Source organism: Neolamprologus multifasciatus, chromosome 7 (assembly GCF_963576455.1).
Source record: "Neolamprologus multifasciatus chromosome 7, fNeoMul1.2, whole genome shotgun sequence".
In the NCBI taxonomy this organism is placed as follows: domain Eukaryota; kingdom Metazoa; phylum Chordata; class Actinopteri; order Cichliformes; family Cichlidae; genus Neolamprologus; species Neolamprologus multifasciatus.
The window spans coordinates 35,626,922-35,648,588 of NC_140445.1; the positions used below are offsets into that span (position 1 = coordinate 35,626,922).

Genomic DNA, 21,667 nt, shown 5'->3' on the forward strand with positions numbered 1-21,667 from the left:
CTGTACTTAGTCAAAGAAATGATCATAGAAGCATAACAAACATCATCATGATTAGTGTAGCTTCTATCCACTCACACCAGCTGTTAAATAACTCCAGTCTATTTGAGGTCAGACAGCTTAGCAGTGGATCCCATATCTAGTCCGAGTCCGGCACAGAGGGGCTGAGTGAATGTGGTCTGGACTCTGTGGAGGAGAGTCATGGTGCCAGAGACGCTGTAGAAGGACAGAATGCCTGCTCTGTGATCCAGGTACACTCCTACTCTGGACGGCCAGCAGACTGAAATGGGAGTTTTTCTTTTGTTATGTTTGAAAAAGCATCTTTGGTTGACACATTGCAAAGCCCAGGATTTGTCATTGTGTCCGAAATCACTTTCTTCTTGCTGCTTCCTGCTGATATCCCGGTATATGACTGCCACTGTAACCCCTCCTCCGCTCCACTCCACCTCCCAGTAACAACGTCCAGTCAGAGTCTCTCTGCTCAGCACCTGAAACCTGTTAGTGAAAGCATGTGATTCTGGTTTGTTGGCATATAAATCCACTGCCAGTTGCACTGCCGCTAGCAAAGTGGGCATTCCTGTTGCTTTCCTGTTCCCTTCGGACAATATCAATAATGAGTTTGCCGTGCTCTGATCCAGTGTGAGCTGACAGGAATACTGTAAGAATGTAGCTCTTGTTCTGGGATCTGGTTGTGGCAGTAAAACATCCACTTCACTCACTGTCTGTGAGATGTTGGTATAAACATCACTAAAAATTTCCTGCATTTTATCCCTGGCTTTTGCCACAGCTGCTGTCACATCCTTAAAGTAGCGCAGAGGACGGATGTTGATGCTCGGTGAATCTGTCCATTCGTTGATGTGTGACAGTGAGGTGTAAGTGCAGAGAAACTGTGTGTGGTCCTCTGTGTGGAAAAGCTGCTCCAGCTCAGTGTTTCTCCTCCTCAGCTCAGAGATCTCCTGCTGCAGCTTCTCCTGAAGCTCTTTAACCCGACTGACCTCAGTTTTTTGCTGAAGTCTGATCTGCTGGGTCACATCAGAGCTTCTTTTCTCAATCGTTTTAATCAGTTCAGTGAAAATCTTCTCGCTGCACCTCACAGCTTTATCAGCAGAGTGATTAATGGCCTCCACCTCCTGCTGAAACACTCTCTTGGCTTCCTCTCTCTCCTGGATTCTCTGCTGGAGTTTTTCATGACTTGCCCCAAGTGCTTTCTGCCTCTTTTTCCTTTCTGCTTCAGCGGAGACAGCGCAGTGACCTTTATGCTCATCCATGGAGCACAGATAACAAATGCACTGTTGATCAGTGCAGCAGAATATCTTCATCACCTCATTGTGGCGAGGGCAGATAATCCTCATCTGTGAGGGGTCCACCAGCTTGTGTTTTTTAAAGGCAGGAGATTCATAGTGAGGCTGGAGGTGCTGCTCACAGTAAGAGACCAGACACTGCAGACACGACTTGACAGCTTTCATTTTTTCCCCAATGCAAAAATCACAGGTCACATCTTCAGATCCAGCATCGCAGTGATCAGCAGGAGGAGCTTGGAGTCCACTTTTCTTCAGCTCCTCCACTAACTCTGCCAACATGGTGTTTTTCACCAGAGCAGGTCTTGGTATGAAGGTCTGTCTGCACTGAGGGCAGCAGGGGATTTTCCTTAGATCATCTCTATCCCAGCAGCATTTGATGCAGTTCATGCAGTAGTTGTGTCCGCAGGGAATAGTCACAGGATCTTTCAGTAGATCCAAACAGATCGAACAGCAGAGTTTGTCCTGGTCGAGCTGAATTCCTTGCTGCGCCATTTTACCTCAGGGAGAGTGAGTGTGTGAGAGTTTCACTTCCTGCCACCCGATCCAAACCAAAACTCAGTTCCTTTTTCTTGCTTTGCTATCTTGTCAGTTATGGTATGTTAATTACGTACATCTGCACTCTGGCATATATTTGGAAGGATCAGAAAACAGGAAGTTATGTTGATCAAAGGGCAAACAGGAAGAAGGGGGAGGGTGTTTTATGGTTCAGATAATTCCAGGAAGAGGAGTGGTTTCACAAAACAGGGGGTGTTTTTATGTCCTGAGTGTTAGAAATAGAAAAGAGTGAGTGTGATATAAAAATGCCTGCAGACAAAACAAAGCAGAACCAAACCAGTGAAAAAAATCATCACTGGTTTGGCTGTAGTGTTGATCCATGGGTCTGTAGATCTGTTTTCATTGAACAGTTTGTGGCCTAAATTGATTCATGAAATACTAAACATGATGATGTACCAATTCAGTGTAATGTAAATCATGTTTGATATGTAATATGGGTATCATGTTTTTTCTTCTTGTAATCAATGATTAAAAGAATGGGAAAGTGCTCTGGTGCTCTTAACACATTTTGCACACATGCCAGATCTGGTGAAAAATTTTGTATTTTAATGGTTTCACATATGAGCACTAGGAAATGGCTCTAGAGCGCCACCTATGCCTTGTTAAATGCAGCCCTACGAACACATCGTTTGAGCTACATGTATGAAATCTGGCACACATGTGTATCATGCCAAGACGAACAAAAAAGTCAGTGGGACCATTGGCGCAAACCCAACAGGAAGTCCGCAATTTAGAAGTGAAGGTGACATTTTGGCTCTAATTTTGCCGTTTCCATGCCTCGAACTTTTTCGAACTCCTCCTTGGGATTTGGTCGTATAAGCTTCATCTTTGGTCAGTGTCAACGTTTTCGGGATACGGTGAGGCCGTGGCGAATTTCGATGATTCGCCATGAAAATCTTATTGCCTCTCATTCTGTCATACATTGTCCGATCTGGACCAAAGAGCACACATATGATAAGGCTCCACCCCTGAACATATTTCAACTGCCATATTTGACATCAGGGACAGCGCCACCTAGTGGGAACAGGAAATGTCATGTTTTACATTTTGGGGTACAGTATAGTGATGGGTGACATCTGCAGCCTCAAATTTGTCCAGGAAAGCCTTAAGGAGTTGGTCTTGGGTTACAGTGAAAACTGTGAGTTTTCGCGGAAGGGTGTGACCCCAGCAGCATGGCGAACTTTGATGTCTCGCCATGAAGGAACAAATTAGTGTAACTCAATGAAATCCAGTCTGATCAGTACCAGACTTTACAGGCATGATGTCAGACTGATGTGCCCATTGTCAGAAATACGCAGAGCGCCACCTAGTGGCAACAGAAAATGTCATGTCTTTCATTTTGTTGTACTGATTTTCACAGGTTCATCATGGCCACCTCAAAAGCGGTGAATATCACCATCAGTCCCTCGTGATGCTTCAGTGAGAAAATTGTGACTTTAAACGGAACGGTGCACCCTGGTGGTAACGTAGTTCACCATGAAAAATGAAGTGGCTTTTGAGGGGCTTGGAAAGTTTAAAAAGTCTTGAAATTTGGCGCACACCTCCAATGTGACGAACGTTTTGTTGTTATGTGATCATTTTCATTGAATAGCGCGAAATTGCTCCACAGCGCCCCCTACAAAATTTCAAAACATTAGTAATGGTTAGAGCGCCACCTACTGGGACGACTACAATCATGATTGAATGAGATGAAATTTTAGCTGGTGGTTAAATGCATGAATTCCATCAATGTGACATCAGATCGGACGTGCTGGTTTTAGGTGTTGGGCATGGCTCAACACGCCGGGGTGCGAGGGCCCTCATAACGCTGCTTGCAGCTTTAATTTAATTTAATTTTTTTAAAGCTTATATTTGTAATAATAGAAGTAAAAATGATTTTAAAAAATCAGAAAAATAACAGATTTTTTTTTTAAACTGACCACTTTATTAGGTAGACTTGGTCTGCTGCTTGTTAGTGCAAATATCTAATCAGCCATTCATATTGCAGCAACTTAATGCATTTAGATAGGTAGATATGATCAAGACAACCTGCTGAAGTTCAAACAGCATCAGAACGAGGAATGTGATGAAACCCCAAAAAGTTGATTCTGTTCATCTGGACGTAGCGTTTTCAGGTGGATAAACGTTTCAGCTCTCCAACTGAAAATGCAACGTCCAAATGAACAGAATCAACTTTTTGGGGTTTACTGACCTGGATGATTAAGCATGCATCAAGAATGCGATGAAAGTGACCTTGACCGTGGCGTGGTTATTGGTGCGAGACAGGCTGGTATTTTCAGAAACTGGCAATCTATCAGGTCGATAAGCAGCAGAAGAACAAACCAGGTGCCATTCCTGTGAGCTAAAAATACAAAAGTGAGGCTTCAGTTCACACTGATTCACCAAAACTGCACAATAGAAGATTGGTGAAGTGCTGCCTGATCTCAAGAGTCTCCGTTTCTGCAACATTCAGAGGGTAGGGTCAAAATTCGGTGTAAACAACATATGGCCGGCAGATCTGTATGATCTTAGCAAAATCCCTGAGGAATGTTTCCAGCAGGCTTTTGAATCTATTTCATTCAACTGGGTACTAGGTGATTTTTTTTAGGCCCAAGCATCCCTCACTAATATGATGCTGAATCAACAAATGTGGAAGTGAAGTCAGAATCAAAATCAATCAGATGTCAGGTGGCCTTGAGATGTTTTATTGAAGCAAATCCAACCAGGATGTAAGGTGATCATAAAGATTGTGACTATCATAACTATAGAAATCTTTAAGCAGTCGTGTTCAAAGTTCAAGGTGCTCCTCTTCCAGGACTGTGAAACACTCACGCTGTTATTTAGTGCATATAAATCAGCTCATTATACTCTGTTCATACTCTGTTCAGTAAAATGCACAAGTTTACATGTTGTTCCATTAAATTTGCTGCTTTTTTGTGTCATGAGTTTCGCCAACCTCATTTTCAGTAAGAATTTTTTAGTTTAGTTTTATTTAAATGTATACAGTGGTATGCAAAAGTTTGGGCCCCCTTGATAATTTTCATGATTTTCCTTCATAAATCATTGGTTTTTTGGATCTGCAATTTCATTTAAATATATCATATAGCAGATGAACACAATGATATTTGAGAAGTGAAATTAAGTTTATAGGATTTACAGAAAGTGTGCAATAGTTACTTAAACTAAATTAGGCAGGTGCATGAATTTAGGCACCCTCACAGAAAAATTACATCAATCCAGATGGATCCAATACATCTATCTTCCTATAGCTTCCAATGAGAGTCTGGATTGTGGTTGAAGGTATTTTGGACCATTTTGTTTTTACAAAACATCTCCAGTTCAGTCAGGTTTGATGGTTTCCGAGCATGGACAGCTCGCTTTAAGTAACACTTAAGATTTTCAATAATATTCAGCTCTGGGGACTGAGGTGGCCATTCCAGAACGTTGTACTTGATCCTCTGCATGAATGTCTTAGTAGATTTTGAGCAGTGTTTAGGGTGGTTGTCTTGTTGAAATATCCAGCCCCGGTGCAACTTCAACTTTGTCTCTGATTCTTGAACATTGTTCTCATGAATCTGCTGATACTGACTGGAATCCATGCAACCCTCAACTTTAACCCTCTGGTCTCTAACCTGGCCAACGGTGGCCACTTCACTTTTCGGTTTTCAACCATTTTTGTTCTGTTAATGCAAATGGAATGAAACTTTCCAAAGGTGTGCATTTTATTAAAATTTTTTATTTTTCAACATCAGCTCCTTAATAATGTCAATAATATTCACTATACACCACATTGTTCCCGTTTTACTGATCGTGGCCATTTTTGGCCAATTGAAACCCATTATAACCACCTTTTTTGATTCCTTGTTACTGGCAGTACTATAGCATGCAATTTAGGTAAAATTGCTTTCATTCTAAACTCAACACATGAAAATTGTAGTTTTTCATTTTTTCTACCACATGAGATCCTTGGCCCATTTTCTGCCAAGCAAGCAATTTCATGTAATATTCTTGGTTTCCACTAGGTGGGGTTGATGGGTTACCACACTCCAATGGACCAATATAATGAAACAATTTTGACATAGGTTTGGTCTTAAGGATCTGATAGTTTGTGTTTGTGCATGACATTGCAGCACAAACATGTATTTGCAAGATAGACTGGAATAAATAATGACGCATCAAACATTACATAGGCTGCAGTGAATTCCTGTGGATGCAGGATATTGAGCTTTGAGGTTCCCAGTCAAACTTAGCTTTGAAGCACATGTGAAAAGCACTTTTACTCTTGTATTTTTCATAAAAAGAGACCATACCCAAAATATTAACTCTAGAAACAAAAACAAAAACAAAAAAAACCCCAATCACAGGACATTTTGCACAGTTCAAACCTGCAGCTGCAGCGCAAACAACAACAAACACTGTTTGTAAACGTGTCCTGGAGTTTATGCAGGTGCAGACGTTGCTACTGCTGTAAGTCAACCTAACAGCTTCCAGACCATTTATTCTGGCAATATGGCAAGAAGGTGGGAGTGTCCCCCCCCCCCCCCCCCCCCCCCCCCCCCCCCCAGAGGGGACAAAGGGACCCCCTGATGATCCTCTAATCGCCTGAGCCAAGGTGTGAAACTGGGTGTGAACTCTGGCTGATTGGGAATCACACCCAGTTCAAAGCGTATAATATCTAAATTTGAATTATATTTTGGTTTTCATGACTAGGACTGGTGCTAATTTAAAAAATCAAGTCAATGAAAGTAGAAAAATGTTTTAATATATATGAATTTTATAGTATTTTGAAAACGTAAACATGGGTGGCCATTTTTGGCCACGAACAAAATGAGAGGGTTTTTTTGTTTTTCTGTCACTGCACAAAAAACCAAAGATACATAAAACTCATTGATACTTTTAATTATTGCTATGCATCTAACCTCCATCATGGTTAGAAAATAAATCAGTTTGCATGTATTATTTAGGAAAAAAATGGGGATTTTATGCTTTTATCCCTTTATCCCTTTATCCCTTTGTAAATCATTAAAATTATGTAATTTAACTGGTATTTAAAGGGTTAAAAGTCTGGATTTGAATTAAATTTTGGTCTTGATGAACAGCGCTGATACTAATCTAAAACATCAAGTCAATGAAAGTAGAAAAATGTTTTAATATATATGAATTTTATAGTATTTTGAAAACGTAAACATGGGTGGCCATTTTTGGCCACGAACAAAATGAGAGGGTTTTTTTGTTTTTCTGTCACAGCACAAAAAACCAAAGATACATAAAACTCATTGATACTTTTAATTATTGCTATGCATCTAACCTCCATCATGGTTAGAAAATAAATCAGTTTGCATGTATTATTTAGGAAAAAAATGGGGATTTTATGCTTTTATCCCTTTATCCCTTTATCCCTTTGTAAATCATTAAAATTATGTAATTTAACTGGTATTTAAAGGGTTAAAAGTCTGGATTTGAATTAAATTTTGGTCTTGATGAACAGCGCTGATACTAATCTAAAACATCAAGTCAATGAAAGTAGAAAAATGTTTTAATATATATGAATTTTATAGTATTTTGAAAACGTAAACATGGGTGGCCATTTTTGGCCACGAACAAAATGAGAGGGTTTTTTTGTTTTTCTGTCACAGCACAAAAAACCAAAGATACATAAAACTCATTGATACTTTTAATTATTGCTATGCATCTAACCTCCATCATGGTTAGAAAATAAATCAGTTTGCATGTATTATTTAGGAAAAAAATGGGGATTTTATGCTTTTATCCCTTTATCTCTTTATCCCTTTGTAAATCATTAAAATTATGTAATTTAACTGGTATTTAAAGGGTTAAAAGTCTGGATTTGAATTAAATTTTGGTCTTGATGAACAGCGCTGATACTAATCTAAAACATCAAGTCAATGAAAGTAGAAAAATGTTTTAATATATATGAATTTTATAGTATTTTGAAAACGTAAACATGGGTGGCCATTTTTGGCCACGAACAAAATGAGAGGGTTTTTTTGTTTTTCTGTCACAGCACAAAAAACCAAAGATACATAAAACTCATTGATACTTTTAATTATTGCTATGCATCTAACCTCCATCATGGTTAGAAAATAAATCAGTTTGCATGTATTATTTAGAAAAAAAATGGGGATTTTATGCTTTTATCCCTTTGTAAATCATTTAAATTATGTAATTTAACTGTGATTTAAAGGGTTAAAAGTCTGGATTTGAATTAAATTTTGGTCTTGATGAACAGCGCTGATACTAATCTAAAAAAATCATGTCAAAAAAAGTGGAAATTTTTCTTAATATATATGAATTTTATAGCATTTTGTAAATGTAAACAGGGGGTGGCCATTTTTGGAAGTTTTTATGTTTTTCTGTCACTGCACAAAAAAACAAAGATGCATAAAACTCATTGATACTTTTAATTATTGTTATACATCTAACCTCCACCATGGTTAGAAAGTAAATCAGATGGCATGTTTTATTTGGAAAAAAATTGGGGTTTTGTGATTTTTTTCCATTTATGAGTTCCTAGGATTATTTGATTTAACTGGTATTTAAAGGGTTAAAATTATGAATTTGAATGAAATTTTGGTCTTGATGAACAGCACTGGTACTAATCTAAAGAATCATGTCAAAAAAAGTGGAAATTTTTCTTAATATATATGAATTTTATAGCATTTTGTAAATGTAAACAGGGGGTGGCCATTTTTGGCCACGAACAAGCTGAGAGGAAGTTTTTATGTTTTTCTGTCACTGCACAAAAAAACAAAGATGTATAAAAGTCATTGATACTGTTAATTATTGCTATGCATCTAACCTCCATCATGGTTAGAAAGTAAATCAGATGGCATGTTTTATTTGGAAAAAAATTGGGGTTTTGTGATTTTTTTCCATTTATGAGTTCCTAGGATTATGTGATCTAACTGGTATTTAAAGGGTTAAAATTATGAATTTGAATGAAATTTTGATTTTCATGAACAGCACTGGTGCTAATCTAAAAAATCATGTCAAAAAAAGTGGGAATTTTTCTTAATATATATGAATTTTATAGCATTTTGTAAACGTAAACAAGGGGTGGCCATTTTTGGCCACGAACAAGCTGAGAGGAAGTTTTTATGTTTTTGCTCTCCCTGCACAAAAATAACAATGCATTATAATCAATGTTGATGTGGATCAATTACATGCCCCAGACTCTACTATTAATAATACAAGAAATTTCAGTAGCAATGCAATTATATAAAATTGCGAGATTTGAGGTTGTCTTCCAGCTAGTGCAGTGGACAAACAAACTGGTGTTTAAAGGGTTAAAAATGTAAAAAGTAATAATAATTTTATATTTATGAAAAGAACTGAAGTTACTTAAAAGCTTTATGCAAAAAAAATGGCAAAAAAACATAAAAATAATAAAAATTACAGACCTAATCTGTAGGTGGCCACTTTTGGCCACGAACAAGCTGAAAGGGTAGTGATTTTGAACAGGGTCAGAGGGTTAACAAGATTCCTAGTACCTGCACTTGTCACACAAACCCCACAACATGATGGAACCGCCACCACATTTTACTGTGGCTAGCTCTTGGAATGCTGTGTTCTGTTTCCGCCATGCATACCGCCTCTTGTTATGTCCAAATAACTCAATTTCAGTTTCATCAGTCCACAGCACCTTATTCCAAAATGAAGCTGGCTTGTCCAAATGTGCTTAATCATACCTCAAGCGACTCTGCTTGTGGCATGTGCGTGGAAAAGGATTCTTCTGCATTACTCTCCCATACAGCATCTCCTTGTGAAAAGTGCGCTGAATAGTTGAACGATGCACAGTGACGCCATCTGCAGCAAGATGATGTTGCAGGTCTTTGGAGCTGGTCTGTGGGTTGACTATGACTGTTTTCACCATCCTTCGCCTCTGCTTATCTAAGATTTTTCTTGACCTGTCACTTCCGGCCTTAACTAGAACTGTGCCTGTGTTCTTCCATTTCCTCACTATGTTCCTCAAAGTGGAAACTGACAGCTGAAATCTCTGAGATAGCTTTTTGTATCCTTCCCCTAAACCATGATGTTGAACAATATTTGTTTTCAGGTCATTTAAGAGTTGTTTTGAGGCTCCCATGTAGCCACTCTTGAGAGAAGATGCAAAGAGGAGAACAACTTGCAATTGGCCACCTTAAATACCCTTTCTTATGTACGTCAAGGGTCAATGAGCTTACCAAACAAATTTTATGTTCCAATAATTAGTGCTAAAGGTATTCAAATCAATAAAATGACAAGGGTGCCTAAATTTATGCACCTGCCTAATTTAGTTTAAGTAACTATTGCACACTTTCTGTAAATCCTATAAACTTCATTTCACTTCTCAGATATCATTGTGTTCCTCTGCTATATGATACATTTAAATAAAATTGCAGATCCAACCAACTGAAGATTTATGAAGGAAAATCATGAAAATTAATCAAGGGCGCCCAAACTTTCGCATACCACTGTAAATGTGTGTTGGTTGCATTCTAGGATAATATTGGAGTATTTAAACTCAATACATATTCATTAATACAGTTAAATGCATGACATTTAAGCTTATGGAAATGGAACAGTTTAAGTGAAAATATGTTCACAAAAATTCTCAAGTCTCATACTTTGGAAAACCCACATTAAATAGAGATGTTTGTTCACCATTAATTGAAAGTGTTTGGTCTTCCAGTGTAATAAGTTTCTTAAAACAAGCTAGTTGCAGCTGCAGCAGCTCATCCTTTTGATCGTGGGGACGTTAAAATATCCAAACTGACTGTTGTATTATTGGACTGCACAGCTGAGGTCTTTTGTGTTTTCTGACAGATGAAATTCCTCACTAGGTGTGGGCTCTTATTTTCTGAAACTATGCGTTCCCATGTTTTTATACTCTGACACAAGAAAGGGTGGTCTGATAGTAGAAATGTAGCTGGTTTCCTGGAGACATCTATGCAGTAACAGCAGCCTCAGTCCCACTCCCTGTGAAGCGCTCCCAAGATCTTAAACTCCACTCTTAATTTGGGATCTAATTTCCATTTGTTAGCCTCAAATGAGTTTGTAATCAGCATTGAAATACCCAATGATAATCTTATGGATCTGACAGAGTGATAAATGCAAAGCGGTACTCACTGATCCATTTTAAAGAACATTGTTATTTTGAAATTGTCTACAAATTGTCAAGGACTGAGTTAAGGTTGTGTAAGGTGACTAGTATTTGCATCTTATACTCTGTGTTGTCAACAGTGGGTAGAACCACATGGTGCTTTTCTCAAGAGTTGTGGCTTCGTGGCATGACTTGCAGGCTGAAAACTCACTATTCACAAAATCAACCAATTGTGTTCAGTCTCAGTGTTTTTCTACAGCTTCACTTCTCATAAGTTAAGACATCAGGATGCTGTTACTAACGAGCCCCAATGCAGAAATGAAGCACACATAAAGAAGATGTCGTTTCTGTGTAATTTGCTTTTAAAAAAATCGTTTTTAATTTTAATGCGGTAGTACTATTTTTATCATTCTGTTATCTGAGAGCGATAATGGCACGGCAAACAAGCAGACTGGATGAGAAAAAAATCTGCTGTTCGATCTGTTTGGATCTCCTGAAGGATCCGGTGACTATTCCCTGTGGACACAGCTACTGTATGAAGTGTATTAAAAGCTACTGGGATGAAGGGGATCAGAAGAACATCCAGAGTTGCCCTCAGTGCAGACAGACCTTCATACCGAGGCCTGCTCTGAAGAAAAACACTGTCTTGGCAGAGTTAGTAGAGGAGCTGCAGAAGACTGAACTCCAAGCTGATCATGGCTATGCTGGACCTAAAGATGTGGCCTATGATGTCTGCACTGGGAGGAAACTGAAAGCCATCAAGTCCTGTCTGCAGTGTCTGGTCTCTTACTGTGAGCAGCACCTCCAGCCTCACTATGAATCTACTGCCTTTGAGAAACACAAGCTGGTGGACACATCAAAGAGGCTTAAGAAAATCATCTGTTCTCAACACAATGAGGTGATGAAGATATTTTGCCGCACTGATCAGCAGTGTATCTGTTATTTGTGCTCCATGGATGAACATAAAGGCCACGACACAGTTTCAGCTACAGCAGAAATGAATAAAAAGCGGAGAGAACTTGGGGTGAGTCGAAAGAAAATCCAAGAGAGAATCCAGGACAAAGAAAAAGACATAAAGGTGCTTCAGGAGGAGGTGGAAGCCATCACTCAGTCTGCTGATAAAGGAGTGAGGGACAGTGAGAAGATCTTTAATGATGTGAAACAGCAGATCAGATCTCATCAGAAAGCTGAAGTGTGTCGTGCAAGAGAGCTTCAGGACAGAATAGAGAATGAGATCACTGTGCTGAAGAGGAAAGATGCTGAGCTGGGGCAGCTCTTTCATACACAGGATCACACCCACTTTCTCCAGACGTACACCTCACTGTCACATGTGCATGAATCTGTTGGATCACTCGACATTAAAACATGTACTTTGCAGTACTTTGAGGATGTGATGACAGCTGTGTCAGAGTTCAAACGTAAACTACAGGAAATCCGTTTTGGCGCCGCAGTCTCACAGTCGGAGGGGGAAGTGGATGCAGTAATGTCTCGACCTGAACCCAAAACCAGAGCTGAGTTCTTCCGACTATCACAAGAACTAACGCTGGATTTTAACACAGCAAACACAAGTCTCTTATTTGAAGGGGACAAAAAAGTCAAATGTATGAGTAAAAAATTTTAAATAGTCATCACTCAGACAGATTCATCAACAGACATCAAGTCCTGAGCAGAGAGAGTCTGACTGGATGTTGTTACTGGGAGGTTGTGTGGAGTGGAGGAGCACTTTCAGTGGCAGTTTCATACAAGAATATCAGCAGAACAGGAGATGAAAGTCTGTTTGGGAACAATGACAGTTCTTGGGCACTGGAGTGTTTCAAAAATGGTTATGAACTGAGGCATAACAAAATCAGAACTGTCATTTCAGGCCCTCAGTCACCCAGAATAGGAGTATACGTGGATCACAGAGCGGGTATGCTGTCGTTTTACAGTGTCTCAAAGACCATGTCTCTCCTGCACAGAGTCCAGACCACATTCACTCAGCCGCTCTACGCTGGATTTTGGCTTTATGTTGGATCGTGTGTTGAGCTGTGTGAGCTCAAGTAGTCTAGAAAAAGAGGTCTCTCCTAAAGAGGTCAGGCAAAATATATCCATTTAATATATATATATCCTATTGATGCAGTCTGATATACCATTATTTCTTTCCTCATCTTTTACTTTTAACAAAGGAGAAATGAATGACATTTGAACTTGTTGTTGGTTGCTAAAAGTTATATTGCAAAAGCCTGTAAAAGCACCAATTGTGAATTGGGAAGTTAAAATTTTGGACATGAAGCTAATGGATCTTACCATTGTCATGTTCTTAGGAAATTAAAGATGATAAGTTTTTGTCATTTTAATTTATTTTCTTTTTCTATCTGTTTTATTGTTGGGATTTTTTCTCTAGGACTGGGCATTGGAAAATAGCACAAATGATAAGTGCAGTGATGTGGCATGGGTCTGTGTTACTTGCTATAAAAATTAACAAAGAAATTTAAAAAAGTAATTAAAAATCTTTAACTGGAGGTGAGAAGACAGTGTGTCACAGCTTCCCCATTTAAGCAAAAACAAAAATTGCCAGAAATTGATTACCTCAGTAAGTGTGTGTGATAGAGATGACTTCAGATGTTGAGGAAGAACTCAATTGCACAAGGCACCTGGACTGTTAAAGACCCCCCCTGTGTCTTTGTCCTGTGTTTCTCTTAGGTCTGCGTCTCTGTGCTTCCTGTTTTATTTTGACAGTCAAGTGTTCTGTGCTCAGTGTGTTCACTTTTGCTTCCTCCTGTTTTGTCCTTATGTTTATTCACCCCAGCTGTGCTACCCATGTGTTTCCTCTTCCCTCTTCATCCCTCTGTGTATTTATGAGGTCCCCATGTTTGTTGTCCGTTCATCTGTTAACCTTTCCTGCATCTCCATGTTTCATGTACTCAGTTTTTCCAGTTCAGGTTTTATGTTAGTTTCTCCCCTGGTTATTTCCTTTGTTTGGCTTGTGTTTTGTTCTTAGCTACAATAAAGGCTTGTTTTTTATTAAAGTTCAGTTCTGCCTCGTTCATCTGCATTAGGGTCCTCACACCACAACCTCCACGCGATCTTGACAAGAATGATGCTCCAGGAAGAAATAAGGCAACTGTGCATGATATGAGTTAACCCTTACAGAGTATTTTGCAGGGAAGAATGTTTAAAAAAAAGACAAACTGAAGCACTCATAGCAAACAAAACTTGCTACTGACCATACAGTAAGTACCAATGCCAAGTCAATGGCTCTAGGGTTAGGATGATAGTTGGGACTTGGTTTACGCTCAGCCTATTTTGCAACAACGAGTTGAAAAATAAAAATTCCTATTTTAGATGTCTCTAAAAGAAAACCCAGTTCTCTCCTAACCGTGGACCGATCTTGTAGTCTCAGATTTTGTTTCCTGTTGTCCATGAGTCCTCAGTGTCTATAAGGTTTTTTGAGTACTTAACTGCTTTGATTCTTGATACTTACTTTTGGATTTTTGGCTCTTTCATACAAAGGGCTTGCTTATTAATTTTTGGTTTGCTTGCATGTGCAATTGGTTTCTGTAAAAAAGAAAAAGAAAAGTGTAGAAGAAGCCTATTCCAGTTTGGCATGGCCTGATAAATTTCACAAAATTTAAAAAGTTAATGACAAAGATAATGTAAAAAGCTCTCATAAAAGCATAATGCTTCTTACATAAAAGATTAAAATACAGTGTAACCCCGGCTTACGAATACCCCATTTAACGAAAAATTCAAGTTATGAAGGCACTTAACGGCAATATTTCTGCCTGTGGTATGGCAAAATGCCTGCATAACGAAATCCGCTGGCTGAGCCCAGAATGCCTTCTTGGTTTTCGTACTTGCGTTTCGCTGTTCCACACGAAAGACTGTCAAGAGATGTATTCTAAAGACACTTCTTCAGCTGAGAGTAGAAACACAAACACACGCTGCAGTTTTTACTTGCAAGGGCAGTCACAGCGCGCTCACACGAGAGTGGGGGCCCTGTGATGTGCGCTCTAATTTTGCTCGTCTTCATTTATATACAAGGGTAATACAATAGTGAATACGTCTGTTCGTAGACAGAGGAATGTTTGTGCGTATGTAGGTGTGTGTGTGTGTGTGTGAGATTCTGAAGGAAGCGGCCCCTCTTCTTGTTAGGGAGTGAAGATAAGAGTGTTCAGCTCTTATTATTGCTGTGGGAAGAAACTGATAAAAGAGAACAGAACAAGTCTTGGAGTGAACAACAGTCTAAGTCATCAAAAGGTCAACATGCAGTATTCTATTATATGCAAACTTATATCATTAAAAGTTTATACTGACTACTAAGTACAATTCTCCATCGACAAAGACATATTGTTGTTGCAGTGCTCTATTTTGTGTGCTTTTCGTTTGCAATTAGCCTATCTTTCATTCATAATGGGGCCGAAAAAACTTAATGCAAGTGATTCGAGTGAAAAGAAGAAGCGTAAAGTGCTCTCGATGGAAACAAAGAGAGGAATTATTGATAAATATGAGCGAGGTCCTCCTCCACCAAGAACTTTGTCTTCAGCCAGCATCGCCTCACTCATAAGGCAATGGAAAAAGGTGCTTCGACTTACGAAGATTTTGCCTTACGAAAGACCCTGTGGAACAAATTCCTTTCGTAAGTTGGGGTTCCACTGTACATGGAATCCTGACATGCGTCTTTTCCATACTGTCCTTTTTTGGGGGATTAGTATCTTGAAACATTGATCTGTCTGAGATTCTGCCTAAAGACAAGCACTAGACTTTTGGTCTTTAAGCTTTGACCTGTTTTCCGAAACCCATCAAAATACCAACATCAGCTCTTTTTTTTATGTATTTGCTAAAGTTGTTTTGTACTATCAGCACATACATAAATTCTACTATTATCTATAATCTATATATATTGCAATGTGTGCATTTTTTAAGGTCATTGATAAATTGATAATTGATAAATATGGATCATAATTGATGCCTAAACAGCTATCATGAAGAATTTCACATTGAAATGATCTGAAGCTAACTGTGCATTTAGCCACAGTTAGCTTCAGAGAGACAGAGAGGTGATCTGATATCTGGAGATTTTTATCCTCAAAATGTGCCTCCAAGAAAAAAACCTCCAAGCTTTTAAAATCCTACTGATATTTAAAAAAATAATTACTTTGTCTTAGAAGAGTGTAATTAACATAAAGTAATTTAAATAATAACTATTTTAGAAAATTAAACTAGTTCACATAACTGTCTTTAAGAGGTGAAACGACGCAGCAAGGAATTCTGTGGACACAGCTACTGTATGAACTGTATGAAAGGAGAAAGGACTGAAACGGCAAAAAGAGGTCAACTCAAGTCGTGAAAAAACTCAGGAGAGAATCAAGAACAGAGAAGGAGATGTGATGGTGCTTCTGCAGGAGGTGGAGGCCATGTCTGCTGATAAAGCTGTGAGGGACACTGAGAAGACACTTCAACAACTATTCCTTCTCATCAAGAAAAACATTTCTCATATCCAGCAACAGATCAGATCCCAACAGAAAACTGAAGTAAATCGAGCCAAAGAGCTTCTGGAAAAACTGCAGGAAGAGCTCAGTGAACTGAAAAGAAAAGATGCTGAACTGGAACAGCTCTCTCACACAGAGGATCACACTCAGTTTCTACACATGTTCCCTTTGTTCTCAAATTTTACTGAATCTACGGAGATACCTTTTACTAAACACCGTCCTCTGCTGTACTTTGATGATGTGCCGGCTGCTGTATTAGAGGTGAAAAATAAACTGCAGGATGATCTTCAGGAAGGATGGTAAAAAGTTTCCCGCACAGTGACTGATGTAGACGTGTTGCTACCTCAACTAGAGCCCCAAACCAGAGCTGAATTCTTAAAGTTTTCAACTCAGCTCACACTGGATCCAGACACTGTAAACATGCAACTTCTATTATCTGAAGAAAACAGAAAAGCAACATTTGTGAGTAAAAAACAGGCATATCCAGGTCACCCTGAGAGATTCATGAACAGGTCTCAGGTTCTGAACAGAGAAAGTCTGACTGGACGTCATTACTGGGAGGTAGAGTGGAGTGGGTTTGGTATTTACATAGCAGTTGCATACAAAACTATACGCAGAATGGGAGATCAAAGTGAATTTGGAAACAACAGTGAGTTTTGGGCATAACGATGTTCGCACAAATATGAATTCATTTATGACAAATACTTTACATCTATGTCAAGCCCTCCACCTTACAGAACTGGAGTGCAACTGGATCACAGAGCAGGTATTCTGTCCTACAGCAAACCATGACTCTCCTCCGTTCACTCAGCCGCTCTATGCCGGATTCAGGGCTAATCACTTCTTAGGTGAAGGCTCTTCTGCTGTGTTCTGTGACCTTGAGAAATCAGAAGCTGCTATGGAATGAACTGGAATGATTCTTCTTTCAGTTTTTAATTACTCGCCATTGTTGCTTCTCTAGCGGTTTGCATGGGCTGACTTGTGATGATGCTGTTTCTGTTTTCTGTCGATGCCATTTTCTTTATAATCCTTATACTTTCTTCTTAATCTTACCTTACAGGGGCAATAACCTAGTTTTACTTGAGTTTTATTTAACTATTCTAAATCTGGTTGGTTTATTCTAATGAATTGGTTCTAACATCATTATTATCATCACAGTCAGATATTGATTTTGCTTACTTTTACATTTTCCTTGTGCAGTTTTCAGTTAATCTGTTTAATAAATAGATGCAATGCTGCTTTCACTGCATGGACCTGTATGGATCTAAGTGTAAAACTAGGTGTCGCAGATAGTTGTTTATTTCATTTATTTTCTTTTTTAACAATGCAAATGATTTCAAAAATATTACAATGATATAATGTTCATCAAATCATATGTTCATTAAATAAATGTATATTTCAATATATTTAACCATATTTTAAACATATTTAGTACATGAAAAGTCTGTTGTTCTTCCAGTGTTGTAAATAATTGAAAATTCTGAAAAACAAGCTAGCTGTAATTGCTGTAGCTCAATTATAGCTAGCTTGTCTATACCATGTCAATAATTGGTAAAGTCACTTTTCTAATAACAAATGCGTTACCAAAATAACTGTTTTTCAAAACATATCTCTTGGGGACAGTGAAAGTGAAGGCGATGGGGCACGTTCTGTGGCCTAGCTGGGGGCCAGCAACAAAGCAGGAGACTGACAGTGCTGACAACAAGGAAGGAGACCTTCTATAGAGTGGCATCACTGAACATATCAGAATCACAATCGCAAAACTTTATTAACCGTTATGAAAGTATGTGGTTACAGTTCAATTCAATTTTAATTTTTACAGCGCCAAATCACAACAACAGTCGCCTCAAGGTGCTTTATATAGTAAGGTAGACCCTACAATAATACATAAACTTTTCTAGCAGTCCTTCACAAACAGGGAACAGTCTGTCTATTCTCTCCATCTGTCAGCTGCTGCTGGCTCTTCCTCCTCCTCTTCCTCACACACTGCTGAGTTTGTCCTGGTGGATCATCAGGGGTGCAAAGCCTCACAGATGATGTGCAGCAGTGGGTCCCTCAGTCTGTCCTCACTCTGGACACTTGCAGTTGTCACACATGGAAATCAAATATTTGATAAGCTGCGGGATTCAAACACAAGTGTAACTGTCACGGCGAGTGGGATGAGCCGTGTGGGGAAAAATAAAGGAGGATCCAAATGCAGACACTCGCCGATATGTGAAGGTGGTTTATTGAAAATATAAAGCACGGGATGAACAATGACAGAACGGAACAAGCGCTAAACTATACTGGGAAAAAACTAAACTACAAAACTGCAAACCAGAACATGAAGGAAAGTAGACAGGGGTAGATGATGGTTGATAGCAGGGACGATACACAGCAGATTCACAGACAGACCAGCGACTACAACATAAGAAGACATGACTTAAATACACACAGAAGAACACAGGGAGATTACATACAGGTGGGGAACACAGCTGAATGTAATTGACGAGAGGAGACAAGGGAGGCATATCTGAATACACTCACATAAGATACGGACTTTCACAATAAAACAGGAAACAAGAAACCACTCCACAAAAACGCAGACTAGAGACAGAACTTAACCTACATTGAACATGAGACACAAACCTAAGAACTGATCTCTTAACAACAGTGTTGGGACTAACGCGTTATTAAGTAACGCGTTACAGTAACTACGTTATTATTGTGGTAACAAGCCCGGTAACTAGTTATTATGCCAAAATCAGGAACGCGTTAGTCGTTACTGGGATTTAGATAGGGTCGTTACTTGTTACTTCGTGTGGTGGCTATCGCGGAGCTTCCACAGATTCAATAACATTAGCAAGTGTTGGAGGCCAGCAGGTGGAAGAGAAGGAAAAGAGACCCGAGGCGGCCGCCGGTCCAAGTGTGAACTGAACTTCAGGTAAGAAGTTATGACCTGCAGGCTATCTGGGTCAGATATAAACCAAGTTTAGGTGGAGTTTATTTTCGTTATTCTGACTTTTTCCGTACTGCTTACTAGCTAGCATGACGGAGTTTCTATACAGCTGGGTGGGTGCTATGATGTTAACGATGTTAAACTTTATTTTGTTCATAAGTTATTAGAGTTGCCAACCGTCCCGTCTGGTATTCAGAGAAAATATTACGCGTTTCTTATTGAGGTGAAAAGGAACAGTTTGTCCCGTAATTCAGCTACAATGAAAAAGACACAAAGCTGGAGTTATTCTGTGTCTTTGCTGCACAGCTGTCTCTTCTTCTCTCATTCTCTCCCCTCCCTCTCCCGTTTCTACTTCAATCATGAAAACTGATCAATGATCAGCTGATCGGCTCTCTTGTTTGTTTATCGCCCACTTTGCGCCAGAAACAGGAAACCAGCCGATGTCGCGTTAAACAACAGCAGCACGTTTAAACTTGATCAGCTGTTGTTAGGATTTATTTAATATTAATTCCTAGTATCAGCTGATGTTTGCTGGAGCCACAGCTGCAAAAAAGCTGCTGGTCATGATGTCGGTTTTTTTATCTGGTGAGAGGGAAACATGAAACCAGGAGATGTCCTTACTGAATCATCAGAGCTGAACAGGTGATGGAGATACAGGTTTACCTTTTAGGTGACATAAATGAGTTGAAGGGAAGTTATGAACTGTTTCTGAGAGACAGATAACCCCAGGATCTTTTTTATGTAGCTGACAGCTGGTAACTGTGCAGGAGTGGATCTAGCAAAGTTTTGCCAGGGGCGCCAGGTGGGGCATTAACAGGGAGAGGTGGGCACAAAGAAATACTTTTCTTTCTTATTCTCATTTAAAATGTCTAGCTTTTAAAAAATAATTATCTGAATCTTACAACAAACGATTGATAGATTGATACATATATACCATCAAAACAGTGTACATCACTGTCACAACAGCGTTTGTTTTCATTCAAAGGCTTTATGATTTTTCCTATAATGGCGGGCCGGTCTCTAGTCAAAATGCCCGGGCCGATTTTTTGTCCCCGTCCAGCCCTGTATGCAGCTCATCTGCAGTCTGGTGTTACCTACATCTTCCTATTCAGAAGGCAGAATTTCCGAGTTCTGAGTACAATCAAAGCACCACGACTGCAGTTTTTTTGTGTTGGATGTAAAAGGCGCACATGACGCTGTGACGTAGGCTAGAATCATGGCAGCAGTCAATGACGGTCCAGGCGTGGGATTTCTCTCGTGGAAATATGCACATTATCTTTTCCTTTCTATTGGTAGGTGGCACAGTGCACTTGTGGCAAGTAAGCAAGCTAAAAGACTGGCAAAGTTATGGAAGCAACACATTAACAAGAGAATTCTGAGTAAAACCAAAGTTACTTTCCCTAGTAACTAGTTACTTTGAAAGTAACGAGTAACTTGAAGTAACTGAGTTACTTTTGATAGAAGTAACTAGTAATGTAACTAAGTTACTATTTTAAAGTAACTTACCCAACACTGCTTAACAAGAGTAACTGAAACATAGATTAATAATAATAATAACAACCAACAAAGCACCACAAGAGAATGAGAAAAGAATCCATAATGCAAAATTACACAAAAACATGAGAACTTAAACTACTGGGTCAAAACTGATCCAGAACTGTGACAGTAACTTATAAATACATGTTCATACTTTTATTCCACAATCAGAGAGAAAGAAAAAGAGAGAGAGTGCAGGACAGACGGACAGGTGACAGTCTCAGGTGTATACACTGCTGCAAAACAGCACAAGAGAAGGAGGATTTAATGTTTGTGTTATTACGAGTGCTAAACAAGAAGAGTTCCCAGATGGTACAGTGGACACATGTGTGACTCCTGTGATTAAAGCATCTTTCTTTCAGCTTAACGAGTGAACCGTCAGCTCGTTCAAACACACATTAAAGTCCGTTTGGCTCGACACCACCGAACAGAGGCAGCAATATAACATAGCTAACATTAACAGTGCAGTGAATCCTGCTTGTGCCGTGATATTCAGGACTGCAAACCGAGCAGCATCACTGACTTTCAGCTTGTTGTGTTTTGAGCAGCCTTTGAATTAGGACAGCCTTCGTCGCATAGTTTTGACGTAATCGGCCTTAAAATGCAGCCTTTAAGGCTGCAGACCCTGAATTGGGAATTGGGGGTTTAATAAATTTGTCCATATTTCTAGCTGCTCCATCCAGAGTGGGATGGATGCCGTCTCTCCTAACAAGACCAGGATTTCCCACAGTATAATTCACACCCCCATTAGTGAATAAATATTTCTGCCATTTTACACCATCAAACT

At 39.2% G+C, this 21,667-nt stretch overlaps 1 protein-coding gene and 1 pseudogene across 1 annotated transcript; one reads left to right on the plus strand and one right to left on the minus strand.

Annotated features, from left to right (window-relative positions):
• Positions 1-98: 98 nt before the first annotated feature.
• On the minus strand, positions 99-1,790 carry LOC146514684 (tripartite motif-containing protein 16-like). Its single transcript, XM_085166096.1, has one exon. The coding sequence runs from the start codon at positions 1,788-1,790 to the stop codon at positions 99-101; it is 1,692 nt and encodes a 563-aa protein (XP_085022222.1).
• Positions 1,791-9,330: 7,540 nt separating this feature from the next.
• On the plus strand, positions 9,331-17,715 carry LOC146514685 (E3 ubiquitin/ISG15 ligase TRIM25-like; annotated as a pseudogene).
• Positions 17,716-21,667: the final 3,952 nt, after the last annotated feature.

Bases quoted from the DNA above. Each gene is read 5' to 3' on its own strand.
- LOC146514684 (XM_085166096.1), bottom strand. From the start codon at position 1,790: ATGGCGCAGCAAGGAATTCAGCTCGACCAGGACAAACTCTGCTGTTCG.